General features: G+C 38.8%; 1 protein-coding gene across 1 annotated transcript in view; it reads left to right on the top strand.

The window, feature by feature from the left end:
• Window positions 1-1078: 1078 nt before the first annotated feature.
• UNC80 (unc-80 homolog, NALCN channel complex subunit) overlaps window positions 1079-26340 on the top strand; it is a 216839-nt gene continuing 191577 nt past the window's right edge. The window contains exons 1-6 of the mRNA XM_064287438.1: window positions 1079-1114; window positions 1846-2047; window positions 3002-3303; window positions 13122-13245; window positions 16058-16131; window positions 16584-16723. Of these exons, the coding sequence (XP_064143508.1) occupies window positions 1079-1114; window positions 1846-2047; window positions 3002-3303; window positions 13122-13245; window positions 16058-16131; window positions 16584-16723 (878 nt within the window). The remainder of the gene's footprint in view (window positions 1115-1845; window positions 2048-3001; window positions 3304-13121; window positions 13246-16057; window positions 16132-16583; window positions 16724-26340) is intronic.

The following is a 26340-nucleotide window of genomic DNA, read 5'->3' as shown; positions in this document are numbered from 1 at the left end:
ACACATATGTGTATGCTATATAAATACATATATATGTATGTAGCTATATAAATAGAAAGATAGCGAACCTTTTCCAGGGTTTAAAAGATTATAAAAAGTTGTATTAGTAACACTTAAGAAGAAAATTGCATTAACTACCCAGAGCTCGCTAAGATTATGACATGAGTAACTTATCCTCCAAAATGCATTCACTAAGACTGTATAAATCTTTATAATCTTTTAATGTCTAACATACTCAGCCTGTACTTAATAAATACTTCAGACCCCTGAAGGCTGAGGAATTTAAAAGTATTTGGATCTCCATCACCATCATATCTAAAGGCATTTACTTGGTTTCTTAAAAGAAAACATAAGACTCCATCTCTGATTGTGCTCCTTACCCATACCTCAGTGTGGCTTTAATTATGAAGATAAACTTTTTTTTTTTTTTTGGTATAAAAGTAAATAGTTTTCTTTGCAGAGTCTTTGTATTAAGCTGTGTATTTTTCTCAGGCATCCTGATAGTTCAATAATACAGTTTGGACTTTTGGAACTTGAATGATGATCACTCTACAGGGCACGTACAGTTTTCTTCACCATTGGAACATCAAGTGCCAATCAGGGTCTGTTCATACAAGTCAAATATTTATTAACTTTATTCTAATATTTAGTAACCACACGTATGCCAACACTTTATAGCGATATCCTCCCCCACTCAAAAAATATGAACAAAAAAGAATTGACACAGAAGGACAAGTATTGTATGATTCCACTCACAGGAAATAGGCAAATGTATAGAGGCTAAAGTTTATTAGTGGTTACCAGGGGTGGAAGAGAGGGGATAAGTGTGAGTCTTAGCTTAGGCACTGAGTTTCTGTCTATGGTGGTGGAATAATTTGGAAAGGGATAGTGGTGACGGTTGCACAATGTGATGAACGTAACCAATGTCACTGAATTGTACATGTGTAACATTGGCAAATGCTTTGTTAGATGTATTTTTATCGCAATAAAACAATTAAAAAGAAAGAGAGAGAACTGCGTAGGCCAAACTTTTACTAAGGTGCTTCATTCTCTGATAGTGTCTCTGGCCAGGGCACCCATGGTTGTGAAGTGGATTCTGACTCACAGGGACCCTGTAGGACAGAGTAGAACTGCCCCATAGGATTTCCAAGACTGTAATCTTTACAGAAGCAGACTGCCACATCTTTCCCCTGCAGTGGCTGGTGGGTTCTAACCTCTGACCTTTTTGGTACGCAGCCAACTGTGCCATGGAAGAGCTAAAAAATCAGCAGAACAAAAATGGCTTCCTTTTTTTCCCTCCATCTTTCTTTTATCCCTTCCTCCTTCGTTCTTTCCCTCCTTCCTCCTATGTTTTCCCTTCTTTCTTTGTGCAACATATGTACTGAGTTTTTCTGTGGTGCCAGACATTATGTAAGGAGAGTCCCATGCCACATCATTGCTGAAGACACAGGGTAAATCAGGGACCACAAAATCAAATTTTTTTTTTAATTTGTATTTTATTTAACACTTGCTGAATACTGACATAAATTCTGGCTTTGACAATTTCATTTTGACCTACAATTGGATGACTCAGCAATATTTTTAAAAAATATTACTTACCAATATCTCATGAGGTTAAATGTGTTTTTTTCTTTGTCAGAAAAAGCTTATTTTGATGTAAATAAAAATCATGTAGTAATTGAAGCCTTCTGTATTGGATCAAAAGCTTGCAAATAGGTAGACAATAGGAAATTATTACTGACCCATTGGCTTGCATATCACCATATACAGTGAAATACAATGTGAACACACCCTAAATAACTTAGTGTCTTGAGTTACCTTGCTGTTTATTTTTTCATCAAGTAGAATCTCTATTTCCTTATTTCACATGCTTTGTTTTTGAATCTGCAGTCCTTTGAACGAGTGTTGGTAGAAAACAAACTGCATGGCCTCTCCCCAGCCCTCTCTGAAGCCATCCAGAGCATTTCCAGATGGGAGCTGGTGCAAGCCGCTTTGCCTCATGTCCTCCACTGCACTGCAACCCTACTTTCAAACAGGAACAAGCTAGGTTGGTGCTACTGTATGACTTCTTCATGACATGCCATTGTCTTTTGTGTCAGTAATCACAATAGCAGTATTTATTGAGTACTTACTACTCTTCCAGGAAGTTTACCTATGGTATCTCATTTAATTCTCACAGTTCCATTATATTGGTTCCTGTATTACCCCCATTTTACCAATGACGAAACTAGCTCTTTTGTTTTTAACTTTTTAAAAAAATTTTTACAAGTAATACTTGAACATATTCTTTTTTAACATTAAAATACTATAAGAAGCTAATTACTCTCACAACAAGATGAGTACCAGCTTTGGTTGTCCCTTTCATCTTTCTAATTCCCAGAGCAAACACTTTTATGAATTTGGCATGTATCCTTTCAGACTTCCCCAACTTTGTGGTACTCGCGTGTGTGTGTGCACATGCACAGGCACACACACACACATGCACTTGCATTAAGATTTCTTTTTGCGTTATTTTGCAGATTGCTTTTCTCACGTGGCAATGTGCCCTGGCCATCTAGCCCATGTTAGTGAACATGCTCTTCTCCATCCCACTCCTTCCCCTCATTTGGGTCTCCATTCAAATGTTACCCCTATAAAGACGCCTTTCCTGGTCACACTGTCTAAATGATAATGGTCGTTATCTTCAAAGCCTGTACTCTTAATCCCTGTACTGACTGTTTGGGAAAATGTGTAGGAATCTGACTGAAGAGATGTGATCATGCCATTTCCACCCCTACTGACAGCGTATCATTCTTGAGGGATCACAGCCAGTTAGGAAGCCCAGAAAAAGAAGAATGAGCCCTGCCAGCAGCAGTGGTGAGAAGTATAGAAAAGTGTTAGTGCCTCTCAGGAAACCGAGCCACAGAGCAGAGCAGGAATGTTCTTCCCAGACCCAGGGTTGACATCCATTTTTGCAGGTACAGAGTTTGCCTTAACCTAGCTGTATGGTTGACTCATGCAGGCCACCAGGATAAACTGGGTGTTGCTGAGACAAAACTCCTTCACACCCTGCACTGGATGCTCCTGGAAGCCCCCCAGGACTGCAACAGCGAGCGTTTTGGGGGCACAGACCGAGGCTCCAGCTGGGGTGGCAGCAGCAGTGCTTTCATACACCAGGTTGAAAACCAGGGTTCTCCAGGGCAGCCTTGTCCAAGCAGTACCAATGACGAAGAAGAGAACAACCGAAGGAAGCTTTTCCAGAACTCCATGGCTACTGTGGAGCTCTTTGTGTTTCTGTTTGCTCCTCTGGTACACAGAATCAAGGTAAGCAGAAAGCTGGCACTGGGACTGAAAAAAATAAAAATTATTTTTTGACTGAGGGGGGTGGAAATGAAGTGAGGGTGGGCTTCAAATGATGTTTCAGTATTTAGAGTCCATGTCATTTTACCATCTTACAGCAAGCCAAGACAGGGAGAGATTTATGTCTATATTAAACTGCTGAACATAATCCCCAAAACACAGACCTCTGCTTATTATTTATCTACTTAAAAATCTTCAGTGGTTTTTCATCTGCCACAAGATAATGTCCAACATATTAAACATGGCGTTAAGTTCAAGCATGATCTGGGCATGAAGTTCCTTTCTTGATTTAACTCCTGCCGGTCCCTACTGGACACCTCATGATCCAGCCCCATAGGAGCCATTCCCTGACATGCCTTTACTGTTTGCTCTACCCCCTGTTCCTCTCACGGTGCTTGAAGCTCCAAATCTAACGTCATCATTCCCATGGAACTTTTCCTCTGACCTCCTCGTGTAGGTTGGGTCACCATTCCCTATGTGTGTCTATAGCAGTTTGTAAATATCTCTATTATAATGAATGACCTAGAGCAGGAATTGTAATTTTTTATGTGCTATGGACTTTTTGACAGTTTGGTATAACCTACAAATTTATTCTTGACATATTTCTAGATGTATAAAATACAAAACATAAGATTAGAAGGAAACTGATTGTATTAAAATACAACTCTATCCATGTGCCCCAAGACCTAGAGAAGACATTATAAGTTGAAATCACAGTGCCACCGCTTTCTAGCTGTGTGATCTTGGTGATATCTCTTAACCTCTCTGATGCTCAATTGCATAAAATTCTGGATACCTCTAACAAAAGGTGAATATATATGAAACCACATAGTTACAATTCCAACACATGGAAACAACTCAGGAACTATTTGTTACTTCTGTGAATGAATAAATGAGAGATAAGAAGGAATTAATATGCCCAACTGTTCTACCATTTAATAGAATATTACAATCTTTATGAATTTTGTTTCAAGCTAGCAATGTATATATAAAAGTAGTTGTGACCATTAACAATCATTATGAGGGAAAGGGACCAACTGGTCTTTTCTCTCATCTTTTTTTTAGTTGAAATCACTTTCTATTGACTCTGTTCCATTTATGGAAGGGACAGGATTGAAATTACCTGTAAATTCCAAGATGCTTCCCATGCACTGGCCACATTGTCCACCAAACACACTAAATTTTTTTAAATGTTGTTAATCAAAGTAAGTGCTCCTTAAAAATCTTTAACTTTCCATTTAAGGAAGTCTTTTATAAAGGTTATACAGTGGAAAGCATTACCCTTAACTGAGACCATTCGCCTGACCCATGAGAACTGTAGGACCTGGCCCCTGCCCACCTCTTCAGCCTCTTCTCCCTCCACCTCACTAGCCTCCAGGTTGTTCACTAACCTCCAGGCTCACAGGAGGCTGGCTCTCAGACGTCTTGACACCTGAGACTCCTCAGCTGTCTGGTCTTTGAACTGGTTTTTCCTTTTACTTGGAACACTTTCTCCCATCCCTACCCTCTACCCGCAGATTTTCACATGAATATGTCCTTCTTATCAATTTACTGACAACTCAAATGTCTCCACCTGAGACAGGACTTCCCTGGCTACTTTAGTGCTGCTAGCACATTACTTTTTTCCTCCTTAGCACTTCTCAGTGCCTGACATAATCCCACGTATTTGTTACATGTTTACTACCCCCCCATATCCACTAGAACAGATGTTCCTTGAGTGAAGAGACTCTGCCTGTCCAGTTCACATCTGTATCTCTAGGGTCTAGGATAGTGCCTGGCTTTCATCAGTCACTCAATAAATATTTGATGATGAGCTCACTGACTAAACCCAAGTTACTGTCAGAGCTGTTGCAGGTGCCAAAAGTAAAACTACATTTGGTAAAGAGTCCTTAAAGTGCAGAGAGAAGGAGTCTCCCCAAAAAAAGACAATCCATAAAGATGTCTGTTGAGAAACATTCTCTGCAGTTGGAAAAACATACAGAGGTACCCAATGTGGCTGTAATTTTATTTGGAGGTTGTAGCTAAGAGTCCAAGTTTTGGAAACAGATAGGCTTGTATTTGAATTCAGTGCCTGCTTCTTCCTACTGTATAACATCAAGCATTTAAGTTCTTTAAGTCTCATTTTCTCATGATTAAATTGGGCATAAGAATAACACTGTTTAAATGGGGGCGTTGTGAGAATTAAATAAATTAAAGTGCTCGATCTAAAACATAGAAATTCGTTAATAAATCTTAGTTGCTTTCAGTGTTGGCATTTTATTGATATTTAGTATCATGTATGATGAGTAGAAAGGGGGCCAGATCTTCTTTCAGGAGAGATGAAATAGTTTAGGAAAACTGGCCTCAGACTCCCAGATTTAATCATGGCCTAGGAAGGCTTTGATTCTGATGAAGAAAAGCAACTTGAGTTACATTCAAACCCACCCAGTGACACCAGGTAAAAAAGGCCTGGCAATTTGGTCCTGTAAAGATTACAGCCAAGAAAATCCTATGAATCAGTTCTACTCTGCAACACACGGGGCTCCCACGAGTCGGAATCAACTTGATGGCAACAGGTTTGGATTTTTTTTCTTCTGTTTTAAATGTAGTAGTAAACAAGTCCTAGCAACACAGTGGTTAAGAGCTCAGCTGCTAACCAATAGGGCAGCAGTTCAAATCCACTAGCCGCTCCTTGGAAACCCTACAGGACAGTTCTACTCTATCCTATAGGGTTGGTATAAGTTGTAATCTGCTGAAAGGCAACAGGTTTAGAAGTAAACACATTTAGAATCCCTTCATGTTATCACTGGAACAGGCTTTTAGCAAAAACAGGAAATACATGTAAAATCTGTGTATGTTAATTCTACCACTGTTACACCTTCTGGTTTTTCTCAGGCTGTTTCTAGACCACCTGTCTCTTGGCTATTTGAGTATAAAGAGCGTCTTCTCCAGCTACTGAGTTTCTGGTTCCTGTGTGTGCATACATAGCTTTGGGTGACCCATTAGAGAGGACTCTAGAATTGGAATTAGGGTCTCAGAGTGTATGCACGAGGGCAAATTAAGACAGCTTATAAAGGAACATACCGACACAAGAGGAGGCCATAAGTGTTGCAGGTATTCAGGTCTGCAATGGATTTGCTTGATTTGGGGGGAGGAAGCATTTAATGCTCTTTAACAAACAATTATGTATGGACAATCCAGGAAAATTGCACAGAACAGGGAAATTTTAATTTGTCTTGAAGAAATATACACTCTAGTTGGAGACATATGAACTAAAATAAAATGATGACAGTATCAGGCAGTGCTAAGTGTCACACTGATAGGGCATATAATAAAGGCAAAATTTCAGTACAAGAAAGCTCATTTCTTGTGTGCGGAAATACTGCAATTTCCAGCGAAGCTTTACTTACGTCAAGGTTATTTACAAGAAACAGAAAAGGACTGAGCACAGAAACTAAGAAATTATGGAAACCAGGTCAATTGAGGTTTGGCTTCCTGTATTTCTGGAGACAAGTGGGATAAGCTTGGCCTACTGGATCTAACACCATGTTTAATACCATGCAGACTTCTGCCTGTCCATTTCAGAAGAATTCAGATGACTATCCCCTTAACTGAGATCTGTGTGACTAGCTGCTTACTCAATATTTCTATCAAATGTCTAGCTGAATGCCTAACAGGCATCTCAAAATTAACATGCCTAAGCCTAGGCTCCTGATATTCACCAAACCTGCTCCTTCCTCATCTTCCCCATCTTTATCAATGCCAGAGCCAAAAATCTTTGACTTCTCTTTCTCTCACACTTCTAGCTGATCAACAAATTCTGTAAGATGTATCTTCAATGTGTTCAGAATCAACCACTTCTCATTTTGCCCACTCTTACACCCTTGTCTATTCATCCTCCACCTAGATGAGAACAATACCTCCTCAACGATCTTCCCTTCCAACATTGTCCTTCTTCAAACTATTCTCAGTGGCCTGAGTGATCCTATTAAAAAATAATTCCAATTATGTCACTCCATTACTCAAAACACTCCAGTAGCTTCCTGTCTATATCATCTGACAGTCCATAAATTCTGTGACTTTAATTTTTTCTGCTCTTCCCTATTCACTTAACTACAGGACACAATCTCCTGGCTGTTTCCTGACCCACCATGCATGCTTAGGGCCTTTGGACTTGTTGATCCCTTTTCATGGTTGTGCTTCTCAGAGTTATCTACATGGCTATTCCTTCATCTCATTCAAATTCTTTTTCAAAATTCACCTTCACAATAAGGCTCTCCCTGGCCATCCTGTCTAAAATGTCAACACCTTACTTTATACTTCTCTTTGCCTGCTTCTCCTCCTTTGTACTATTAAAGCAAGGATTTTTAGTGCTTTGTTCACTGTTGTGTTTCAGCTCCTAAAGTGGCACAGTGGAAACAACCTAAATGCCAATCAACAGATGACGGTGGGAATGTAATATGGTACAACCACTTTGGAAACTGATTTGGTGCTTCCTTAAAAAGCTAGAAATAGAAGTACCATACGATCCAGCAATCCCAGTCCTTGGAATGTATCCTAGAGAAATAAGAGCCTTCGCATGAATAGATACATGCACACCCATGTTCATTGCAGCACTATTCATAATAGCAAAAGGATGGAAACAACCTAGGTACCCATCAACAGACAAATGGATAAACAAATTATGGTATACACACACAATGGAATACAATGAAATGATGAAGAGCAATGATGAATCTGCAAAACGTCTCACAACATGGATGAATCTGGAAGGCGTTATGCTGAGTGAAATTAGTTGGTCACAAAATGACAAATATTGTACCATTTTACATTCCCACCAGCAGTGTATAAGAGTTCCAGTCTCTCCACAACCTCTCCAACATTTATTATTTTGTGTTTTTTGGATTAGTGCTAGACATGTTGGGGTGAGATGGTATCTCATTGTAGCTTTGATTTGCATTTCTCTAATGGCTAATGATTATGAGCATTTCCTCATGTATCTGTTAGCCACTTGAATGTCTTGTTAGGTGAAAAAATCACCAAACCAAATCCATTGCAATCTAGTCGTTTCCGACTCATGGCCACCCTATAGGACAGAGGAGCACTGTTCCGTACGGTTTCCAAGGAGCACCTGGTACATTCGAACTGCCGGCTGTTTGGTTAGCAGCCATAGCTCTTAACCACTATGTCAGGAAGTGTCTGTTCATATCCTTTAGCCATTTTTTAATTGGGTTATTGATCTTTTTGTTGTTCAGGTGTTACAGTATCTTGTAGGTTTTAGAGATTAGACCCTTATCGGGCATGTGGTATCCAAAATTTTATTTCCAGTCAGTAGATTGTCTTTTTACTCTTCTGTTGAAGTCTTTTGATAAGAATAAGTGTTTGATTTTTAGGAGTTCCCAGTTGTCTAGTTTCTCTTTTGGTGTTTGTGCATTGTTAATTATGGTTTATATCTGTTTATTTCCCAGTAGAATCCTTCAATATTGCAACTTGAGGCTTGAATTTTTTCTTCAGTTCTTTCAGCTTGAGAAACTCTGTGCATGTTCTTTGCTTTTGGTTTTCTAGCTCCAGCTCTTTTCACGTGTCATTATAATACTTTACTTTGTCTTCTCAAGCTGCCCTTTGAACTCTTCAGTTCTTTTACTTCATCATTTCTTCCTTTTGCTTTAGCTGCTCGACATTCCTGAGCAAGTTTCAGAGTCTCTTCTGACATCCATCTTGGTCTTTTCTTTCTTTCCTGTCTTTTCAATGACCTCTTGCTTTCTTCATGTACGATGCCCTTGATGTCATTCCACAACTCGTCTAGTCTTCAGTCACTAGTGTTCAATGTGTCAAATATATTGAGATGGTCTCAAAATTCAGGTAGGATATAATCAAGGTCATATTTTGGCTCTTGTGGATTTGCTCTGATTTTCTTCACTTTCAGCTTAAACTTGCATACGAGCAATTGATGGTCCATTCCACAGTTGGCCCCTGGCCTTGTTCTGACTGATGATATTGAGCTTTTCCATCGTCTCTTTCCACAGATGTAGTCAATTTGATTCCTGTGTATTCCATCTGGCAAGGTCCATGTGTATAGTCATTGTTTATGTTGCTGAAAAAAGGTGTTTGCAATGAAGTATTTGTTGATCTTGCAAAATTCTATCATTCAATATCTGGCATTGTTTCTATCACCAAGGACATATTCGCCAACTACTGATCCTTCTTGTTTCCAGCTTTTGCATTCTAATCACCAGTAATTATCAGTGCATCCTGATTGCATGTTCAATCAATTTCAGGCTGCAGCAGCTGATAAAAATCTTCTATTTCTTCATCTTTGGTCTTAGTGGTTGGTGTGTAAATTTGAATAATATTCCTATTAACTAGGCTTCCTTGTAGATGTATGGATATTGTCCTATCACTGACAGCATTGTATTTCAGGATAGATCTTGAAATGTTCTTTCTGATGATTAACGCAACACCATTCCTCTTCAAGTTAAATGATGCAGGAAGCGTCAAAACAAGATGGAAGGAATACACAGAGTCATTATATCAAAAAGAATTAGTCGATGTTCAACCAGTTCAAGAGGCAGCATAAGATCAGGAACTGATGGTACTGAAGAAAGAAATCCAAGCTACTCTGAAGGCAGTGGCAAAAAACAACGTTCCAGGAACTGACAGATTATCAATTGAGATGTTTCAACAAACGGGTGCAGCGCTGGAGGTGCTCATTCGTCTATGCCAAGAAATATGGAAGACAGCTTCCTGGCCAACTGACTGGAAGAGATCCATATTTATGCCTATTCCCAAGAAAGGTGATCCAACTGAACGCAGAAGTTATAGAACAATATCATTAATATCACACACAAGCAAAATTTTGCTGAAGATCATTCAAAAGCAGCTGCAGCAGTATATTGACAGGGAACTGCCAGAAATTCAGGCTTGTTTCAGGAGAGGATGTGGAACCAGGGATATCATTGCTGATGTCCGATGGATCCTGGCTGAAAGCAGAGAATACCAGAAGGATGTTTACCTGTGTTTTATTGACTATGCAAAGACATTTGACTGTGTGGATCATAACAAACTATGGATAACACTGGGAAGAATGGGAATTCCAGAACACTTAATTGTGCTCGTGAAGAGCCTTTACATATATCAAGAGGCAGTCGTTCAGACAGAACAAGGGGATACTGATTGGTTTAAAGTCAAGAAATGTGTGCATCAGGGTTGTATCCTTTCACTATACCTATTCAATTGGTATGCTGAGCAAATAATCTGAGAAGATGGACTATGTGAAGAAGAACAGGGCATCAGGATTGGAGGAAGACTCATTAACAACATGCGTTATGCAGAGGACACAACCTTGCTTGCTGAAAGTGAAGCAAGCACTTACTAATGAAGATCAAAGACCACAGCCTTCAGTATGGATTGCAACTCAACATGAAGAAAACAAAAATCCTCACAGATGGACCAATAAGCAACATTATGATAAATGGAGAAAAGACTAAAGTTGTCAAGGATTTCATTTTACTTGGATCCACAGTCAACAGCCATGGAAGCAGCAGTCAAGAAGTCAAATGATGCATTGCATTGGGTAAATCTCTTGCAAAGGACTTCTTTAAAATGTTGAAAAGCAAGGATATCACCTTGAAGACTAAGGTGCACCTGACCCAAGCCATGGTATTTTCAATCACATCTTATGCGTGTGAAAGCTAGACAATGAATAAGGAAGACCAAAGAAGAACTGACACCTTTGAATTGTGGTGTTGGCCAAGAATATTGAATATCCCATGGACTGACAAAAGAACGAACAAATCTGCCTTAGAAGAAGTACAACCAGAATGCTCCTTAGAAGCAAGGATGGCGAGACTGCATCTTATGTACTTTGGACATGTTGTCAGGAGGGATCAGTCCCTGGAGAAGGACATCATGCTTGGCAAAGTACAGCGTCAGCGGAAAAGATGAAGACCCTCAACGAGGTGGATTGACACAGTGGCTGCAACAGTGAGCTCAAGCATAACAACGATTGTAAGGATGGCTCAGGACCGGGGAGTTTTTTTGTTCTGTTGTGCGTAGGGTCGCTATGAGTCAGAACCAACTCAATGGCACCTAACAACAACATTCTGGTTATGCCATGTATTAGGGCTACTAGCATTGTCCCTATTTTTTCTTCCATAATCTTTATTGTTTTACATTTTATATTTAGGGTCTTTGATCCATTTTGAGTTAGTTTTTGTACATGCTGTGAGGTATGGGTCTTTCATTTTTTTTGAAGTCGGGTATCCAGTTATGCCATCACCATTTGTTAAAGAGACTGTCTTTTCCCCACTTAACAGACTTTGGGCTTTTATCAGATATTAGCTGCGTCTAGGTGGATGAATTTACATCTGAATTCTCAATTCTGTTCCATTGGTCTATGTATCTGTTGTAGCAGTACCAGGATGTTTTGACTGCTGTGGCGGTATAGTAGGTTCTAAAATCAGGTAATGTGAGGCCTCCCACTTTGTTCTTCTTCAGTAATGCTTTACTTATCTGGGGTAGCTCAGTAGTTTTCAACCATGGTTGATAACGGGGAGCTTTAAAAACCTCACAGAGATTCTAATTTAATTGTTCTGGGTTGGGGCAGGCCTCCTATGTTTTAAAAGCTCCCCTGATGGTGATTCTAATGTGCAAGCCGGGGTTGGAAACCACTGCCCTGGTGAATTCCTGGGTCTCAGCTGCATTCATTATTCTGAGGTCACATTCTCTGCAAACAACTTTACATTATTTTGATAGAAGTTGTTTGAAATATAACTGGGTTGTTTAAAATGTAACCTTAGAATGTCATATATTTGAACTTGTACAGTATGAGACTACATTTGAAATGCTTCAGCCTCTGGGAAGGTTGCAATCATGGAAGCAGAGAATGTCGTCCCAGGAAGAGACCTTCAATTATGTATAAGCTGAGGGAGCAGGGATTATAGAGTCAGCACAATTTAGCAGGTACTTAGCGAGCATATTGTACACTCCTAATTCCTGTTGTTGTGTGAAGCACTGTCATGATGCCAGGGGCTGCAGGAGGGGGTAGGGGTAAAGGATGTCTGATATATCCCTTCCCTCAAAAAAAAAAAAAATTGTTGGGAAGGCAACACTATAAAATGATACTACAATATCATTTGACCTTATGAAGGGTCAAAATGTATGTACCTGATTCCACAAATGAAGCAATGAGAGATAGACAAAATAGCCAGCATCTAAGGATGAGGGAGAAAGAAGGGTAATTAGTAATTGAGAGTGATGATAACCAAAAGGAGCCCTGGTGGTGCAGTGTTAAAAGTGCTTGGCTGCCAACCGAAAAGTCGGCGGTTCCAACCGACTAGCGACTCGAAGGGAGAAAGATGTGGCAGTCCGCTTCTGTAAAGATTTACATGCTATAGTGTCTGTATGAGTCAGAATTGACTCGACTGCGGTGGGTTGTGGTTTTGATTTAATGACAAACAAAAGTAAAGAGCTCTGCCTAGACTCTTAAAATAAACGGACCTCAATCACAATCACAGCAAACACAAAACAATAGTTTCTGGAGTCCATGTTTTGCTGAAAACTGCATTTTGATTTATTATTAATTTTGCATAAAGCAAACCACCATGATTTCCATAATTGCAATGATAAATTGGGGCCACTGGTTTACACTAGAAACACTCATGTGAATGATGAAAGAAGTTTTGACAGATCAACCCACCCTGAACACAATCTTACGAATGATGTTAAATAACTTCTGCCTCAACTGGTCCCTGCAACAAGTTCTTATAAGTCAATTATTGGACATAGATCTTCTCTTCCCCCAGGAATCTGATCTCACGTTCAGACTGGCCAGTGGGCTTGTTATATGGCAGCCTATGTGGGAGCACAGACAGCCCGAAGTCTCTGGCTTTACAGCGCTGGTGAAACCCATCAGGAACATCATTACAGGTTTGTGACTCAGATGCCCAACAGGACAGTGTTAGCAGACTCCCCCATGCCTAGGAGTGAAGGTGTTGGGGTAATATACCCTTAAGAAGCCAGTGAGAAGCACATTTCTTCAGGGAATTAACTAGATGTCTCAGGTAGATACATGAAAAGAAACTGTAAACCAGGAGCACATACAGTTGTGTGACTCTGAGCAAGTCACTTAAAATTCCTGTGCCTCAGTTTCCTCATCTGTAACATGATAATAGTACTTTCTTTACGTAGTTGTTATGAGGAATAAGTAAGTTATATGTAAAACTGCTTAGAAGAATGTCAGGCACACAATAAGTGATATATACACAATGGTTATTATTATTATTGTGTATCATGGAATTGAGGCTCCTTAACAACCTCACCTTAGTGTTTATTCCTATCAAACATTTCAGTCCAGAATTGCCTAATGAAGTAGTCCTACTGTTGAACTATAGGAAAAACACAACATGATAGATTGAAAAGGGCACGGTAAGCTCATGCTTCACCCCAGATCTGTGTCTTACTCTGTAATAACATAACCACTCCGAGTTTTTCCACTTCTGTAAAATAGAGATAATAATGTCCCCTTAAAGGGTTTTTTGTACTCGACTACTAATCTAAAGTTTGGCAGTTTGAACCCTCCCAGCCTGGCGATCTGCTTCCGTTAAGATTACAGCCAAGAAAACCTTATGTAGCAGTTCTACTCTGTAATAAATGGGGTTGCCAAGAATCAGAATTGACTTGATGGCAACAAGTTTTTGTTTTTTTCCGGAATTTCTTAGTGAGGAATAAAATGAGAATTCACACAAAATACTCATTTATAAAAATAAATTTTTATTTTTATTTATAGTGTGTAATAATTTCCATCCTTCTATTCCTACCCCTCTTTTAGTGTCAATAACAAAAATAAAAAAGAGATGAATTGTGGGAAATCTATAACCCATTGCTGTCAAGTCAATTCCAACTCACTGTGACCCTATAGGACAGAGTAGAACTGCACCACAAGGTTTCCAAGGCTGTAATCTTTACAGAAGCAGACTGCCACATCTTCTGTGGAGCAGGTGGTAGGTTTGAACCACTGATCTTTCAGTTAGCAACCTAGTGCTTAACCACAGCCCACTGAGCCACCAGGTCTACTTGGAAATCTATAGAGGCATAGATTTTTTTTTAATGTGTGTGTGTGTGTGTATTTTTAAATATATATATTATGTATGTGTGTACGTGTGTATTTATATAAAGTTTGTTTACTTCATAGGCTTTTTCTGCAGACATTAGGAGATTTATGCATTTAAAAGTGCTTCGTAAAGGACAGGAAATTATAAACATGTTTTTACATACTTTTTGCAACACATGCTTACTAGTTATGTTAATGAATTTTTTAAACGAAGGAGTGAGATATTACACATATATGTGATAAGATGCTTATGATACAAATCACATTTACTATAATCATTCAAAAGTAAGGTGAACTTTTTTCATATAATAAATGCATATTAACCTCACAGCTATAACTAAAATATATGCAAAATATTAACTATTGAAATAAACAATAAGTATAAAAATAAGTCTTTCATAAGGTTCAGATATCAAGTAACTAACTAGATAAAAGTATCATAGCCAGAAATGATCTACTCCAGATTCCATGGATAGAATGAGGTTGATTTCCTTGGAATAAAACACTGAGAGAAAAGATAGAACAAATGTAAGAGATTTAAAAAAAAAACTTAATAGAAACAAGACAGAATAAAATAAAATATGCTAAGTCAAACAAAGTTATTAGTGAAAAAGCTATACATTTTATGGTGTGTTGATTAAAGAAATTTAATTTTTTTAAGTCCTTCTATTACTTTCCTATACGAATGGGAGATCAAATTTAGGTCTCTGTCTCTCTGTTAGATTAGTACGTAAATCATTTAGCACATGCATAAGAACTATTGAGAAATCATGTCCTCATTTCCCTCCATGGAAGCGCCTGTGCTATTCACCTCACCATCCCTTTGCTTCTGGATGATATTCACAGAGGGTTCCTTTCCCTTCTGCCTGATGCCTGTGAACTTGAAATGGTGCCCAGCATCTGAGGAGAAGTTAGACTCAGTTTAGACAGCATGGCCAGAAGAAAACCAGTGGCACATGGTAAAACTTGGCTGGTTTCTTGTGACCTTGGAAAATGACCTTCCTTCTTAGCACCAGCTTCCTCAAAATTCAAATGAAGCATGGCCCTCTTAGCTTCCCACTGTCCTTGGTCTTCAAGTAAATATGGAACTAATTTAAATTTTATCTCAGAGGTAGCTTAATGAGGTGGCGAGAGCACTGACTCTGGAGTCAGACCACATGGGCTGGGACCATCATGTAAGAGCCAAATGACCTTGGGCAAGTTAAACTTTCTCTGCCTCAGTTTCTTCATCTGTGAAATGGGTCTAGTAGTTTACCAACATCATAGGGTTATTGTCAGGGTTAAATGAACTGACCTATGTAAAATGCTTAGAACAGGACCTTGCACATATTAGGTGCTATGTAAATGCTATCTATTATTATTTTTAGTGTTATCAAATATCTAGAACCTTAACCTACTGAGTCAGACTGAAGAGATGCCTATCCACATAGATAAACTAGGAATGCTAAAATTTTTTAATTGGTTACTTGATTTCTCTTACCTGTGTTTTCAAATATCTTTTTTAAGTGATTATTATATCCATTAAAATAGTATTTTTGTTTGAAAGTGAAATGAATTTATGAAATAAAAGGAACATCACAATCTTATAAAATTATCCATCAAATTCCCTCCATTTTTCCATTCTTGTAGCCAAGAGAAGTTCTCCCATCAACAGTCAAAGCCAGAGCTGTGAATCACCAAATCAAGACACAAGACACCGAGAGGTGAGTTTATTATGACCATGGAAAGAAGGAGGGCAGTGATTTCTTGGAAGGCAGTACAGTGTGAAGGGTAGCATAGGAGTTCTAGAATCATGCTACTGGCTTCAAAGCTGGCTCCTCCCCCTCCTTGAATGGGAAAATAGCCTTGAGTTTTCTATTTGTCAAACATGAAAAATAATTTTATGTACCTCCCAGAAGTGTGTTGGTGCTGAAACGAGACAATGTATGAGTAGTGCTTTATCTCAGTGGCTAGTGTGTAATAAGCACTTGTTAAATGTTAGTTATCATTATTCATCCCACATTAAATAAAGTATCATTCTGTAATCAACATCTATGGCATTATAATTAGCTATGCTGCAGAAATGTAAAAAACTCACGTGTGTGTAATGGTAGTTAATTCTAGAGGATATACCTGCCAGGTAAACAAAATAATCTGCTGTCTCCATCTTCAAAAGGGACTCCAGGTGGTCTGTGAGACCTTCCAGTCGGATTCCATCTCACCTAAGGCCACCATTTCAGGCTGCCACCGAGTAAACTCCTTGGATGGAAGTCTGTCCTCCCAAGCTTCCCAGGAAAGAGGCCCATTGCATTCCAGGTATGTGACTGCACTGTTAGGGACAAAAATGTATCTTTAATCACCAAAAACTAAATAGGCATTTTTATAGCTACTTAAAATGTTTATGTGCGTGATATGTGTGTATGTATTCTTGGTCAAGGTATAACTGAATTAAAAAGTCCAGAAATGTGCTCTATATGAATGGCTCTCATTTAAACCAACCAGAGTAGAAGAAAGGAGTCCTGGTGCTGCATGATTAAGTGCTTAGCTGCTAACCAAAGAGTTGGCGGTTAGAACCCACCAGCCTTTCTGTGGGAGTAAAGATTACAGCCTAGGAAACCCTATGGGCAGTCCTGTTCTGTCCAATTAACGGGAGTTGACTCAACAGCACACAACAACAGAGTAGAAGTGGGAAGACATCTAATTTAATGAGATGTCTGAATTAGAGAATATTTTAAATATTTAAATGCAGAATCTCAAATGATACTATCAAAGGTTATGTTGCAGAGATGCGTCAGCATACAAGAATATACCAGCAGATCCTTTGTGTTAAAATGGGTGCTTCTAAAGTACTCAGGAGGAATTAAAATGTCTGTTTTTGTAAACCTTCCAATCCTGCCCTTTTTACCTTGTGTACGTAATGAATTTGCTTGCAAATATCTTTTCCAGAGATGAGCACTAGTCTACTTTTTTACTACTAACTGATGAAATTATGGAAGGCTGAATTCATGAGTTTTACCTTTATACCTGACCAGAAACTCCATCTACGGGGCCTGAGACCATTTTTATATCCCTACTTTCAAACGAGGTTACAGTCTAATGGACTGCATTTTAAAAGGAGGTGATGTTTTTGGATAGCTTTGTTGAGGGATAATTTAGATTTTCCTATAAAGTTCACTGTTTTAAGTGTACAGCTAATGATTTCCACTAAGTTTACAGAATTGTGCAACTATCACCACAATCCAGTATTAGAACATTTCCATTACTCAGAAATATCCCTTGTGTCTGTTTACATTTACTCCCACCCCCAGTCCCAGGCAGCCACTAATAAACTTCCTATTTAGATTTGTATTTCTGGACATATCACTTAAACGGAATCATGCAATATGTGATTTTTTACACCTGGTTTCTTTTTCTGTAGACATGTTTTCAATTATATTGAGTAGATACTAGGAGTAGAACTGCTGGGTCGTATGGTAAATTTATGTTTAATTTTTTAAGACATTGCCAAAATGTTTTCCACAATGGCTGGATCATTTTATATTCCCATCAGCAATTTATGAAGGTTTATCTCTCTATTTTTGGCAATACTTGTTATTGTGTCCCTATTTTTATTTAACCATTTTAGTGGTTGTGTAGTAGTATTTCAATGTAGTTTTAATTTGCATTTCCATAATTACTAACTAGGAGCCCTGGTAGCCCAGTGGTTAAACTTTCTACTGCTAAGGTCAGCAGTTCAAATTCACCAGCTGCTCCTTGGAAACCCCATGGGGCATATCTCCTCTGTCTTGTAGGGTCACTATGAGTCAGAATTGACTCAATGGCAATGGGTTTGGTTTTGGAATGACTATGTTGAGTGTCTTTTCATGTGCTTATTGGCTATTCAGGTGTCTTCTTTGGTGAAATGTCTGTTCAAACAATTTACCCTGTTTTTCACTCAGTTGTTTGTCTTATTATTATTGACGTAAAAGAGTTCTTTATATATTCTGGATATAAGTCATTTGTCAGAAAAATAATTAACAAATATTTCCTCCCAGTATATAGCTGATCTTTTCATTCGATAATTTTTAAATGATCTTCTTCTTGGTGTCAGAACCTGGCCACATGGTTGTTGTTTTTTTTCTTTTTAAAGATTTCTTAGATTTGTTGAAAGCATGAAGCTGTATGAGTGCAATTACTTTTTAACCAAAGTTAAAGTTAACCAAAGTTAAATACAAATACACCGTGCTTCAAAAAAATGAAAAGAATGTGTTTATCTTTGTGTCTTTATTTTGGACCTTAAAGCAAATGGCCCAGTCTAATTGTCTTTCTTGTAAAATATAAGTCCTTTTAATATTTGACCAAAATTTGCTTTTATGTAGTTTCTGTTGTTCTTGTATTAATTTTCTGCTGATGCATAACAACTTACCATAAACTTAGTGGCTTAAAACAGCATGTATTTATTACCTCACAGTTTCTGTGTTTCTGAAGTCCAGGCACACGTTAGCTAGGTTTTCTGCTTCAGGGTCTTACCAGACTGAAATTCAGGTGTCAGCAGTGAGGTCTCGTCAAAGGCTTGACCACAGAAAGATCCACTTGCAAGGGTCCCTTAGGGTAGTTGGCAGAATTCATCTCCTTGCAATTGTAGAACTGCTGGCTAGTGGCTGGGGGCTGCTCTCAGCAACTAGAGGCTACTCACAATTTCAGACCACATGGCCCACTCCGTGAGCCACCTCACAACATAACAGGGTATTTCTTCAAAGCCAGCAAAGAGAGAACCAAACCAAAAACTCATTGCCATCCAGTAGATTCCAACTCATAGTGATCCTACAGGAAAAGTAGAACTGCCCCATAGGGTTTCCAAGGAGCAGCTGGTGGATTCGAACTGATGACCTTTTGATTAGCAGTCTAACGCTTAACCAGTGCACCACCAGGGCTCCGCAAGGAGAGAAATTCTCTTTTTTTTTTCTCCTAGTCTGTTAAGACAGAGTTTTATATAATGGGATGTAGCTACAAAAGTGACATCCCATCACATTTGCCATATAACATCTGGTCATTATCTAACTCTCTAGTTGAATATTGTGCTACTACCCACACCTTTGGAAACCCTGGTGGTAGAGTGGTTAAGAGCTACAGCAGCTAACCAAAAAGGCTGGCGGTTCAAAACCACCAGCCACTCCTTGGAAACTCTGTGGGGCGGTTCTACTCTGTCCTGTAAGGTTGCTATGAGTCGGAATCAACTCGACAACAGGTTTGGTTTTGTTTTGTTTTTTTAATTAACTTTTATTAAGCTTCAAGTGAGCATTTACAATTCCAATCAGTCTGTCACATGTAAGTTTACATGTATCTTACGCCCTTCTCCCACTTGCTCTCCCCCTATTGAGTCAGCCCTTTCAGTCTCTCGTTTCATGCCAATTTTGCCGTCTTCCCTCTCTCTCTATCTTCCCATCCCCCCTCCAGTCAAGAGTTGCCAACACACTCTCCAGTGTCCACCTGATTTAATTAGCTCCCTCTTCATCAGCATCTCTCTCCCCTCGACTGACCAGTCCCTTTCATGTCTGATGAGTTGTCTTCGGTGATGGTTCCTGTCCTGTGCCAACAGAAGGTCTGGGGAGCATTGCCACCGGGATTCCTCTAGTCGCAGTCAGACCATTAGGTATGGTCTTTTTATGAGAATTTGGGGTCTGTATCCCACTGATCTCCTGCTCCCTCAGGAGTTTTCTGTTGTGCTCCCTGACAGGGCAGTCATCGATTGTGGCCGGGCACCAACTAGTTCTTCTGGTCTCAGGATGATGTAGGTCTCTGGTTCATGTGGCCCTTTCTGTCTCTTGGGTTCTTAGTTGTTGTGTGACCTTGGTGTTCTTCATTTTCCTTTGCTCCAGGTGGGTTGAGACCAACTGATGTATCTTAGATGGCCGCTTGTTAGCATTTAGGACCCCAGACGCAACATTTCAAAGTGGGATGCAGAATGTTTTCATAATAGAATTATTTTGCCAATTGACTTAGAAGTCCCCTCAAACCATGTTCCCCAGACCCCAGCCCCTGGTCCGCTGACCTTTGAAGCATTCATTTTATCCCGGAAACCTCTTTGCTTTTAGTCCAGTCCAATTGGGCTGACCTTCCTTGTATTGAGTGTTGTCTTTCCCCTCACCCAAAGCAGTTCTTATCTACTGATTGGTCAATAAAAAAACCTCTCCCTCCCTCCCTCCCTCCCCCCCCGTAACCACAAAAGTGTGTGTTCTTCTCAGTTTTTTCTATTTCTCAAGATCTTATAATAGTGGTCTTATACAATATTTGTCCTTTTGCCTCTGACTCATTTCGCTCAGCATAATGCCTTCCAGATTCCTCCATGTTATGAAATGTTTCAGAGATTCGTCACTGTTCTTTATCGATGCGTAGTATTCCATTGTGTGAATATACCACAATTTATTTACCCATTCATCCGTTGACGGACACCTTGGTTGCTTCCAACTTTTTGCTATTGTAAACAGAGCTGCAATAAACATGGGTGTGCATATATCTCTTTGTGTGAAGGCTCTTGTTTCTCTAGGGTATATTCCGAGGAGTGGGATTTCTGGGTTGTATGGTAGTTCTATTTCTAACTGTTTAAGATAACGCCAGATGGATTTCCAAAGTGGTTGTACCATTTTACATTCCCACCAGCAGTGTATGAGAGTTCCAATCTCTCCGCAGCCTCTCCAACATTTATTATTTTGTGTTTTTTGGATTAATGCCAGTCTAGTTGGTGTGAGATGGAATCTCATCGTAGTTTTAATTTGCATTTCTCTAATGGCTAATGATCGGGAGCATTTTCTCATGTATCTATTGGCTGCCTGAATATCTTCTTTAGAGAAATGTGTGTTCATATCCTTTGCCCACTTCTTGATTGGGTTGTTTTTCTTTTTGTGGTTGAGTTTTGACAGAATCATGTAGATTTTAGACATCAGGCGCTGGTCTGAGATGTCATAGCTGAAAATTCTTTCCCAGTCTGTAGGTGGTCTTTTTACTCTTTTGGTGAAGTCTTTAGATGAGCATAGGTGTTTGATTTTTAGGAGCTCCCAGTTATCGGGTTTCTCTTCATCATTTTTGGTAATGTTTTGTATTCTGTTTATGCCCTGTATTAGGGCTCCTAGGGTTGTCCCTATTTTTTCTTCCATGATCTTTATTGTTTTAGTCTTTATGTTTAGGTCTTTGATCCACTTGGAGTTAGTTTTTGTGCATGGTGTGAGGTATGGGTCCTGTTTCATTCTTTTGCAAATGGATATCCAGTTATGCCAGCACCATTTGTTAAAAAGACTATCTTTTCCCCAATTAACTGACACTGGTCCTTTGTCAAATATCAGCTGCTCATACATGGATGGATTTATATCTGGGTTCTCAGTTCTGTTCCATTGGTCTATGTGCCTGTTGTTGTACCAATACCAGGCTGTTTTGACTACTGTAGCTGTATAATAGGTTCTGAAATCAGGTAGAGTGAGGCCTCCCACTTTCTTCTTCTTTTTCAGTAATGCTTTGCTTATCCGGGCTTCCTTCCCTTCCATATGAAATTGGTGATTTGTTTCTCTGTCCCCTTAAAATATGACATTGGAATTTGGATCGGGAGTGCGTTATATGTATAGATGGCTTTTGGTAGAATAGACATTTTTACTATGTTAAGTCTTCCTATCCATGAGCAGGGTATGTTTTTCCACTTAAGTATGTCCTTTTGAATTTCTTGTAGTAGAGCTTTGTAGTTTTCTTTGTATAGGTCTTTTACATCCTTGGTAATATTTATTCCTAAGTATTTTATCTTCTTGGGGGCTACTGTGAATGGTATTGATTTGGTTATTTCCTCTTCGGTGTTCTTTTTGTTTATGTAGAGGAATCCAAGTGATTTTTGTATGTTTATTTTATAACCTGAGACTCTGCCAAACTCTTCTATTAGTTTCAGTAGTTTTCCGGAGGATTCCTTAGGGTTTTCCGTGTATATGATCATGTCATCTGCAAATAGTGATAGCTTTACTTCCTCCTTGCCAATCCGGATACCCTTTATTTCTTTGTCTAGCCTAATTGCCCTGGCTAGGGCTTCAAGTACGATGTTGAATAAGAGCGGTGATAAAGGGCATCCTTGTCTGGTTCCCGTTCTCAAGGGAAATGCTTTCAGGTTCTCTCCATTTAGAGTGATATTGGCTGTTGGCTTTGCATAGATGCCCTTTATTATGTTGAGGAATTTTCCTTCAATTCCTATTTTGGTAAGAGTTTTTATCATAAATGAGTGTTGAACTTTGTCAAATGCCTTTTCTGCATCTATTGATAAGATCATGTAGTTTTTATCTTTTGTTTTATTTATGTGATGGATTACATTAATAGTTTTTCTAATATTAAACCAGCCTTGCATACCTGGTATAAATCCCACTTGATCAGGGTGAATTATCTTTTTGATGTGTTGTTGGATTCTATTGGCTAGAATTTTGTTGAGGATTTTTGCATCTATGTTCATGAGGGATATAGGTCTATAATTTTCTTTTTTTGTAATGTCTTTACCTGGTTTTGGTATCAGGGAGATGGCAGCTTCATAGAATGAGTTGGGTAGTATTCCGTCTTTTTCTATGCTTTGAAATACCTTCAGTAGTAGTGGTGTTAAGTCTTCTCTGAAGGTTTGGTAGAACTCTGCAGTGAAGCCGTCCGGGCCAGGGCTTTTTTTTGTTGGAAGTTTTTTGATTACCGTTTCAATCTCTTTTTTTGTTACGGGTCTATTTAGTTGTTCTACTTCTGAATGTGTTAGTTTAGGTAGGTAGTGTTTTTCCAAGAATTTATCCATTTCTTCTAGGTTTTCAAATTTGTTAGAGTACAATTTTTCATAGTAATCTGAAATGATTCTTTTAATTTCATTTGGTTCTGTTGTGATGTGGTCCTTCTCGTTTCTTATTCGGGTTATTTGTTTCCTTTCCTGTTTTTCTTTAGTCAGTCTAGCTAATGGTTTATCAATTTTGTTAATTTTTTCAAAGAACCAGCTTTTGGCTTTGTTAATTCTTTCAATTGTTTTTCTGTTCTCTAATTCATTTAGTTCAGCTCTAATTTTTATTGTTTTCTTCTGGTGCCTGATGGGTTCTTTTGTTGCTCACGTTCTATTTGTTCAAGTTGTCGGGACAGCTCTCTGATTTTGGCTCTTTCTTCTTTTTGTATGTGTGCATTTATCGATATAAATTGGCCTCTGAGCACTGCTTTTGCTGTGTCCCAGAGGTTTTGATAGGAAGTATTTTCATTCTCGTTGCTTTCTAAGAATTTCCTTATTCCCTCCTTGATGTCTTCTATAACCCAGTCTTTTTTCAGGAGGGTATTGTTCATTTTCCAAGTATTTGATTTCTTTTCCCTAGTTTTTCTGTTATTGATTTCTAGTTTCATTGCCTTGTGGTCTGAGAAGATGCTTTGTAATATTTCGATGTTTTGGACTCTGCAAAGCTTTGTTTTATGACCTAATATGTGGTCTATTCTAGAGAATGTTCCACGTGCACTAGAAAAAAAAGTATATTTTGCAACAGTTGGGTGGAGAGTTCTGTATAAGTCAATGAGGTCAAGTTGGTTGATTGTTGTAAGTAGGTCTTCCGTGTCTCTATTGAGCTTCTTACTGGATGTCCTGTCCTTCTCCAAAAGTGGTGTGTTGAAGTCTCCTACTATAATTGTGGAGGTGTCTATCTCACTTTTCAATTCTGTTAAGATTTGATTTATGTATCTTGCAGCCCTGTCATTGGGTGCGTAAATATTTAATATGGTTATGTCTTCCGGATCAATTGTCCCTTTTATCATTATATGATGTCCTTCTTTATCCTTTGTGGTGGATTTAAGTCTAAAGTCTATTTTGTCAGAAATTAATATTGGTACTCCTCTTCTTTTTTGCTTATTGTTTGCTCGATATATTTTTTTCCATCCTTTGAGTTTTAGTTTGTTTGTGTCTCTAAGTCTAAGGTGTGTCTGTTGTAGGCAGCATATAGATGGATCGTGTTTCTTTATCCAGTCTGTGACTCTCTGTCTCTTTATTGGTGCATTTAGTCCATTTACATTCAGCGTAATTATAGATAAATAAGTTTTTAGTGCTGTCATTTTGATGCCTTTTCATGTGTGTTGTTGGCCATTTCATTTTTCCACATAGTTTTTTGTGCTGAGACGTTTTTCTTAGTAGCTTGTGAGATCCTCATTTTCATAATGTTTAACTTTATGTTAGTTGAGTCGTTACGTTTTTCTTGGCTTTTTTCTTGAGTTATGGAGTTGATATTCCTTTTTGTGGTTACCTTATTATTTACCCCTATTTTTCGAAGTAAAAACCTAACTTGTATCATTTTATATCACCTTGTATCACTCTCCATCTGGCAGTTCAATGCCTCCTATATTTATTCCCTCTTTTTGATTATTGTGATCTTTTATCTATTGATTTCCATGATTCCCTGTTATGTGTATTATTTTGTTTATTTATTTATTTTTTAGAATTAATCTTAGTTTGTTTTTGTGCTTTCCCTGTTTGAGTTGATATCAGGACGTTCTGTTTTGTGACCTTGTATTGTGCTGGTACCTGATATTATTGGTCATCTGACCAATCAAACTCCTTTAGCATTTCTTGTAGCCTTGGTTTGGTTTTTGCAAATTCTCTAAACTTGTGTTTATCTGTAAATATCTTAATTTCTCCTTCATATTTCAGAGAAAGTTTTGCTGGATATATGATCCTTGGTTGGCAGTTTTTCTCCTTCAGTGCTCTGTATATATCGTCCCATTCCCTTCTTGCCTGCATGGTTTCTGCTGAGTAGTCTGAACTTACTCTTATTGATTCTCCCTTGAAGGAAACCTTTCTTTTCTCCCTGGGTGCTTTTAAAATTTTCTGTTTGTCTTTGGCTTTGGCAAGTTTGATGATAATATATCTTGGTGTTTTTCTTTTTGGATCAATCTTAAATGGGGTTCGATGAGCATCTTGGATAGATATCCTTTCGTTTTTCATGATGTCAGGGAAGTTTTGTGTCAGGAGTTCTTCAACTATTTTCTCTGTGTTTTCTGTCCCCCCTCCCTGTTCTGGGACTCCGATCACTCGCAAGTTATCCTTCTTGATAGAGTCCCACATGATTCTTAGGGTTTCTTCATTTTTTTTAATTCTTTTATCTGATTTTTTTTCAGCTGTGTTGGTGTTGATTCCCTGGTCCTCCAGATGTCCCAGTCTACATTCTAATTGCTTGAGTCTGCTCCTCTGACTTCCTATTGCATTGTCTAATTCTGTAATTTTATTGTTAATCTTTTGGATTTCTACATGCTGTCTCTCTGTGGATTCTTGCAACTTATTAATTTTTCCACTATGTTCTTGAATAATCTTTTTGAGTTCTTCAACAGTTTTATCAGTGTGTTCCTTGGCTTTTTCTGCAGTTAGCCTAATTTCATTTGTGATGTCTTTAAGCATTCTGTAAATTAGTTTTTTATATTCTGTATCTGATAATTCCAGGATTGTATCTTCAGTTGGGAAAGATTTTGATTCTTTTGTTTGGGGGGTTGGAGAAGCTGTCATGGTCTGCTTCTTTATGTGGTTTGATATGGACTGCTGTCTCCGAGCCATCACTGGGAAACTAGTTTTTCCAGAAAATCCGCTAAAAAAAAATGCAGTCAAATCCCTATCAGAGTTCTCCGTCTGGCTCAGGCTTTTCGGATGTTAATGGAGCCGCCTGGGGAGGGTGGGGGAGGGATCAGAGAGCTAGGAGTGTAGCACCTCAGAATATAGCCAGAGTTGTTTGTCTTACTTGGAATGACTCTTATATCTGAGATTTCCACGGGGCGCGTTGCGTATATGTACTGGGTGTGTGGAGATTGCCCCCCGGGGGGTCTGGCCCGCTGGCGTCACGGTCAGATCCTCCGCTGTCAGCCCCACCCCCAAGGTTAAGGCTCCCCTACTGGGACGGTGCACTCCCGTCTCCAAAATCCATCACTGCCTCCCGGGGGCTCCCCGT

The sequence above is a fragment of the Loxodonta africana genome, chromosome 6 (assembly GCF_030014295.1).
Source record: "Loxodonta africana isolate mLoxAfr1 chromosome 6, mLoxAfr1.hap2, whole genome shotgun sequence".
NCBI classification, from domain to species: Eukaryota; Metazoa; Chordata; class Mammalia; order Proboscidea; family Elephantidae; genus Loxodonta; species Loxodonta africana.
The sequence above is the reverse complement of the archived record's forward strand: the minus strand, read 5'-3'. Positions and strand labels throughout refer to the sequence as shown.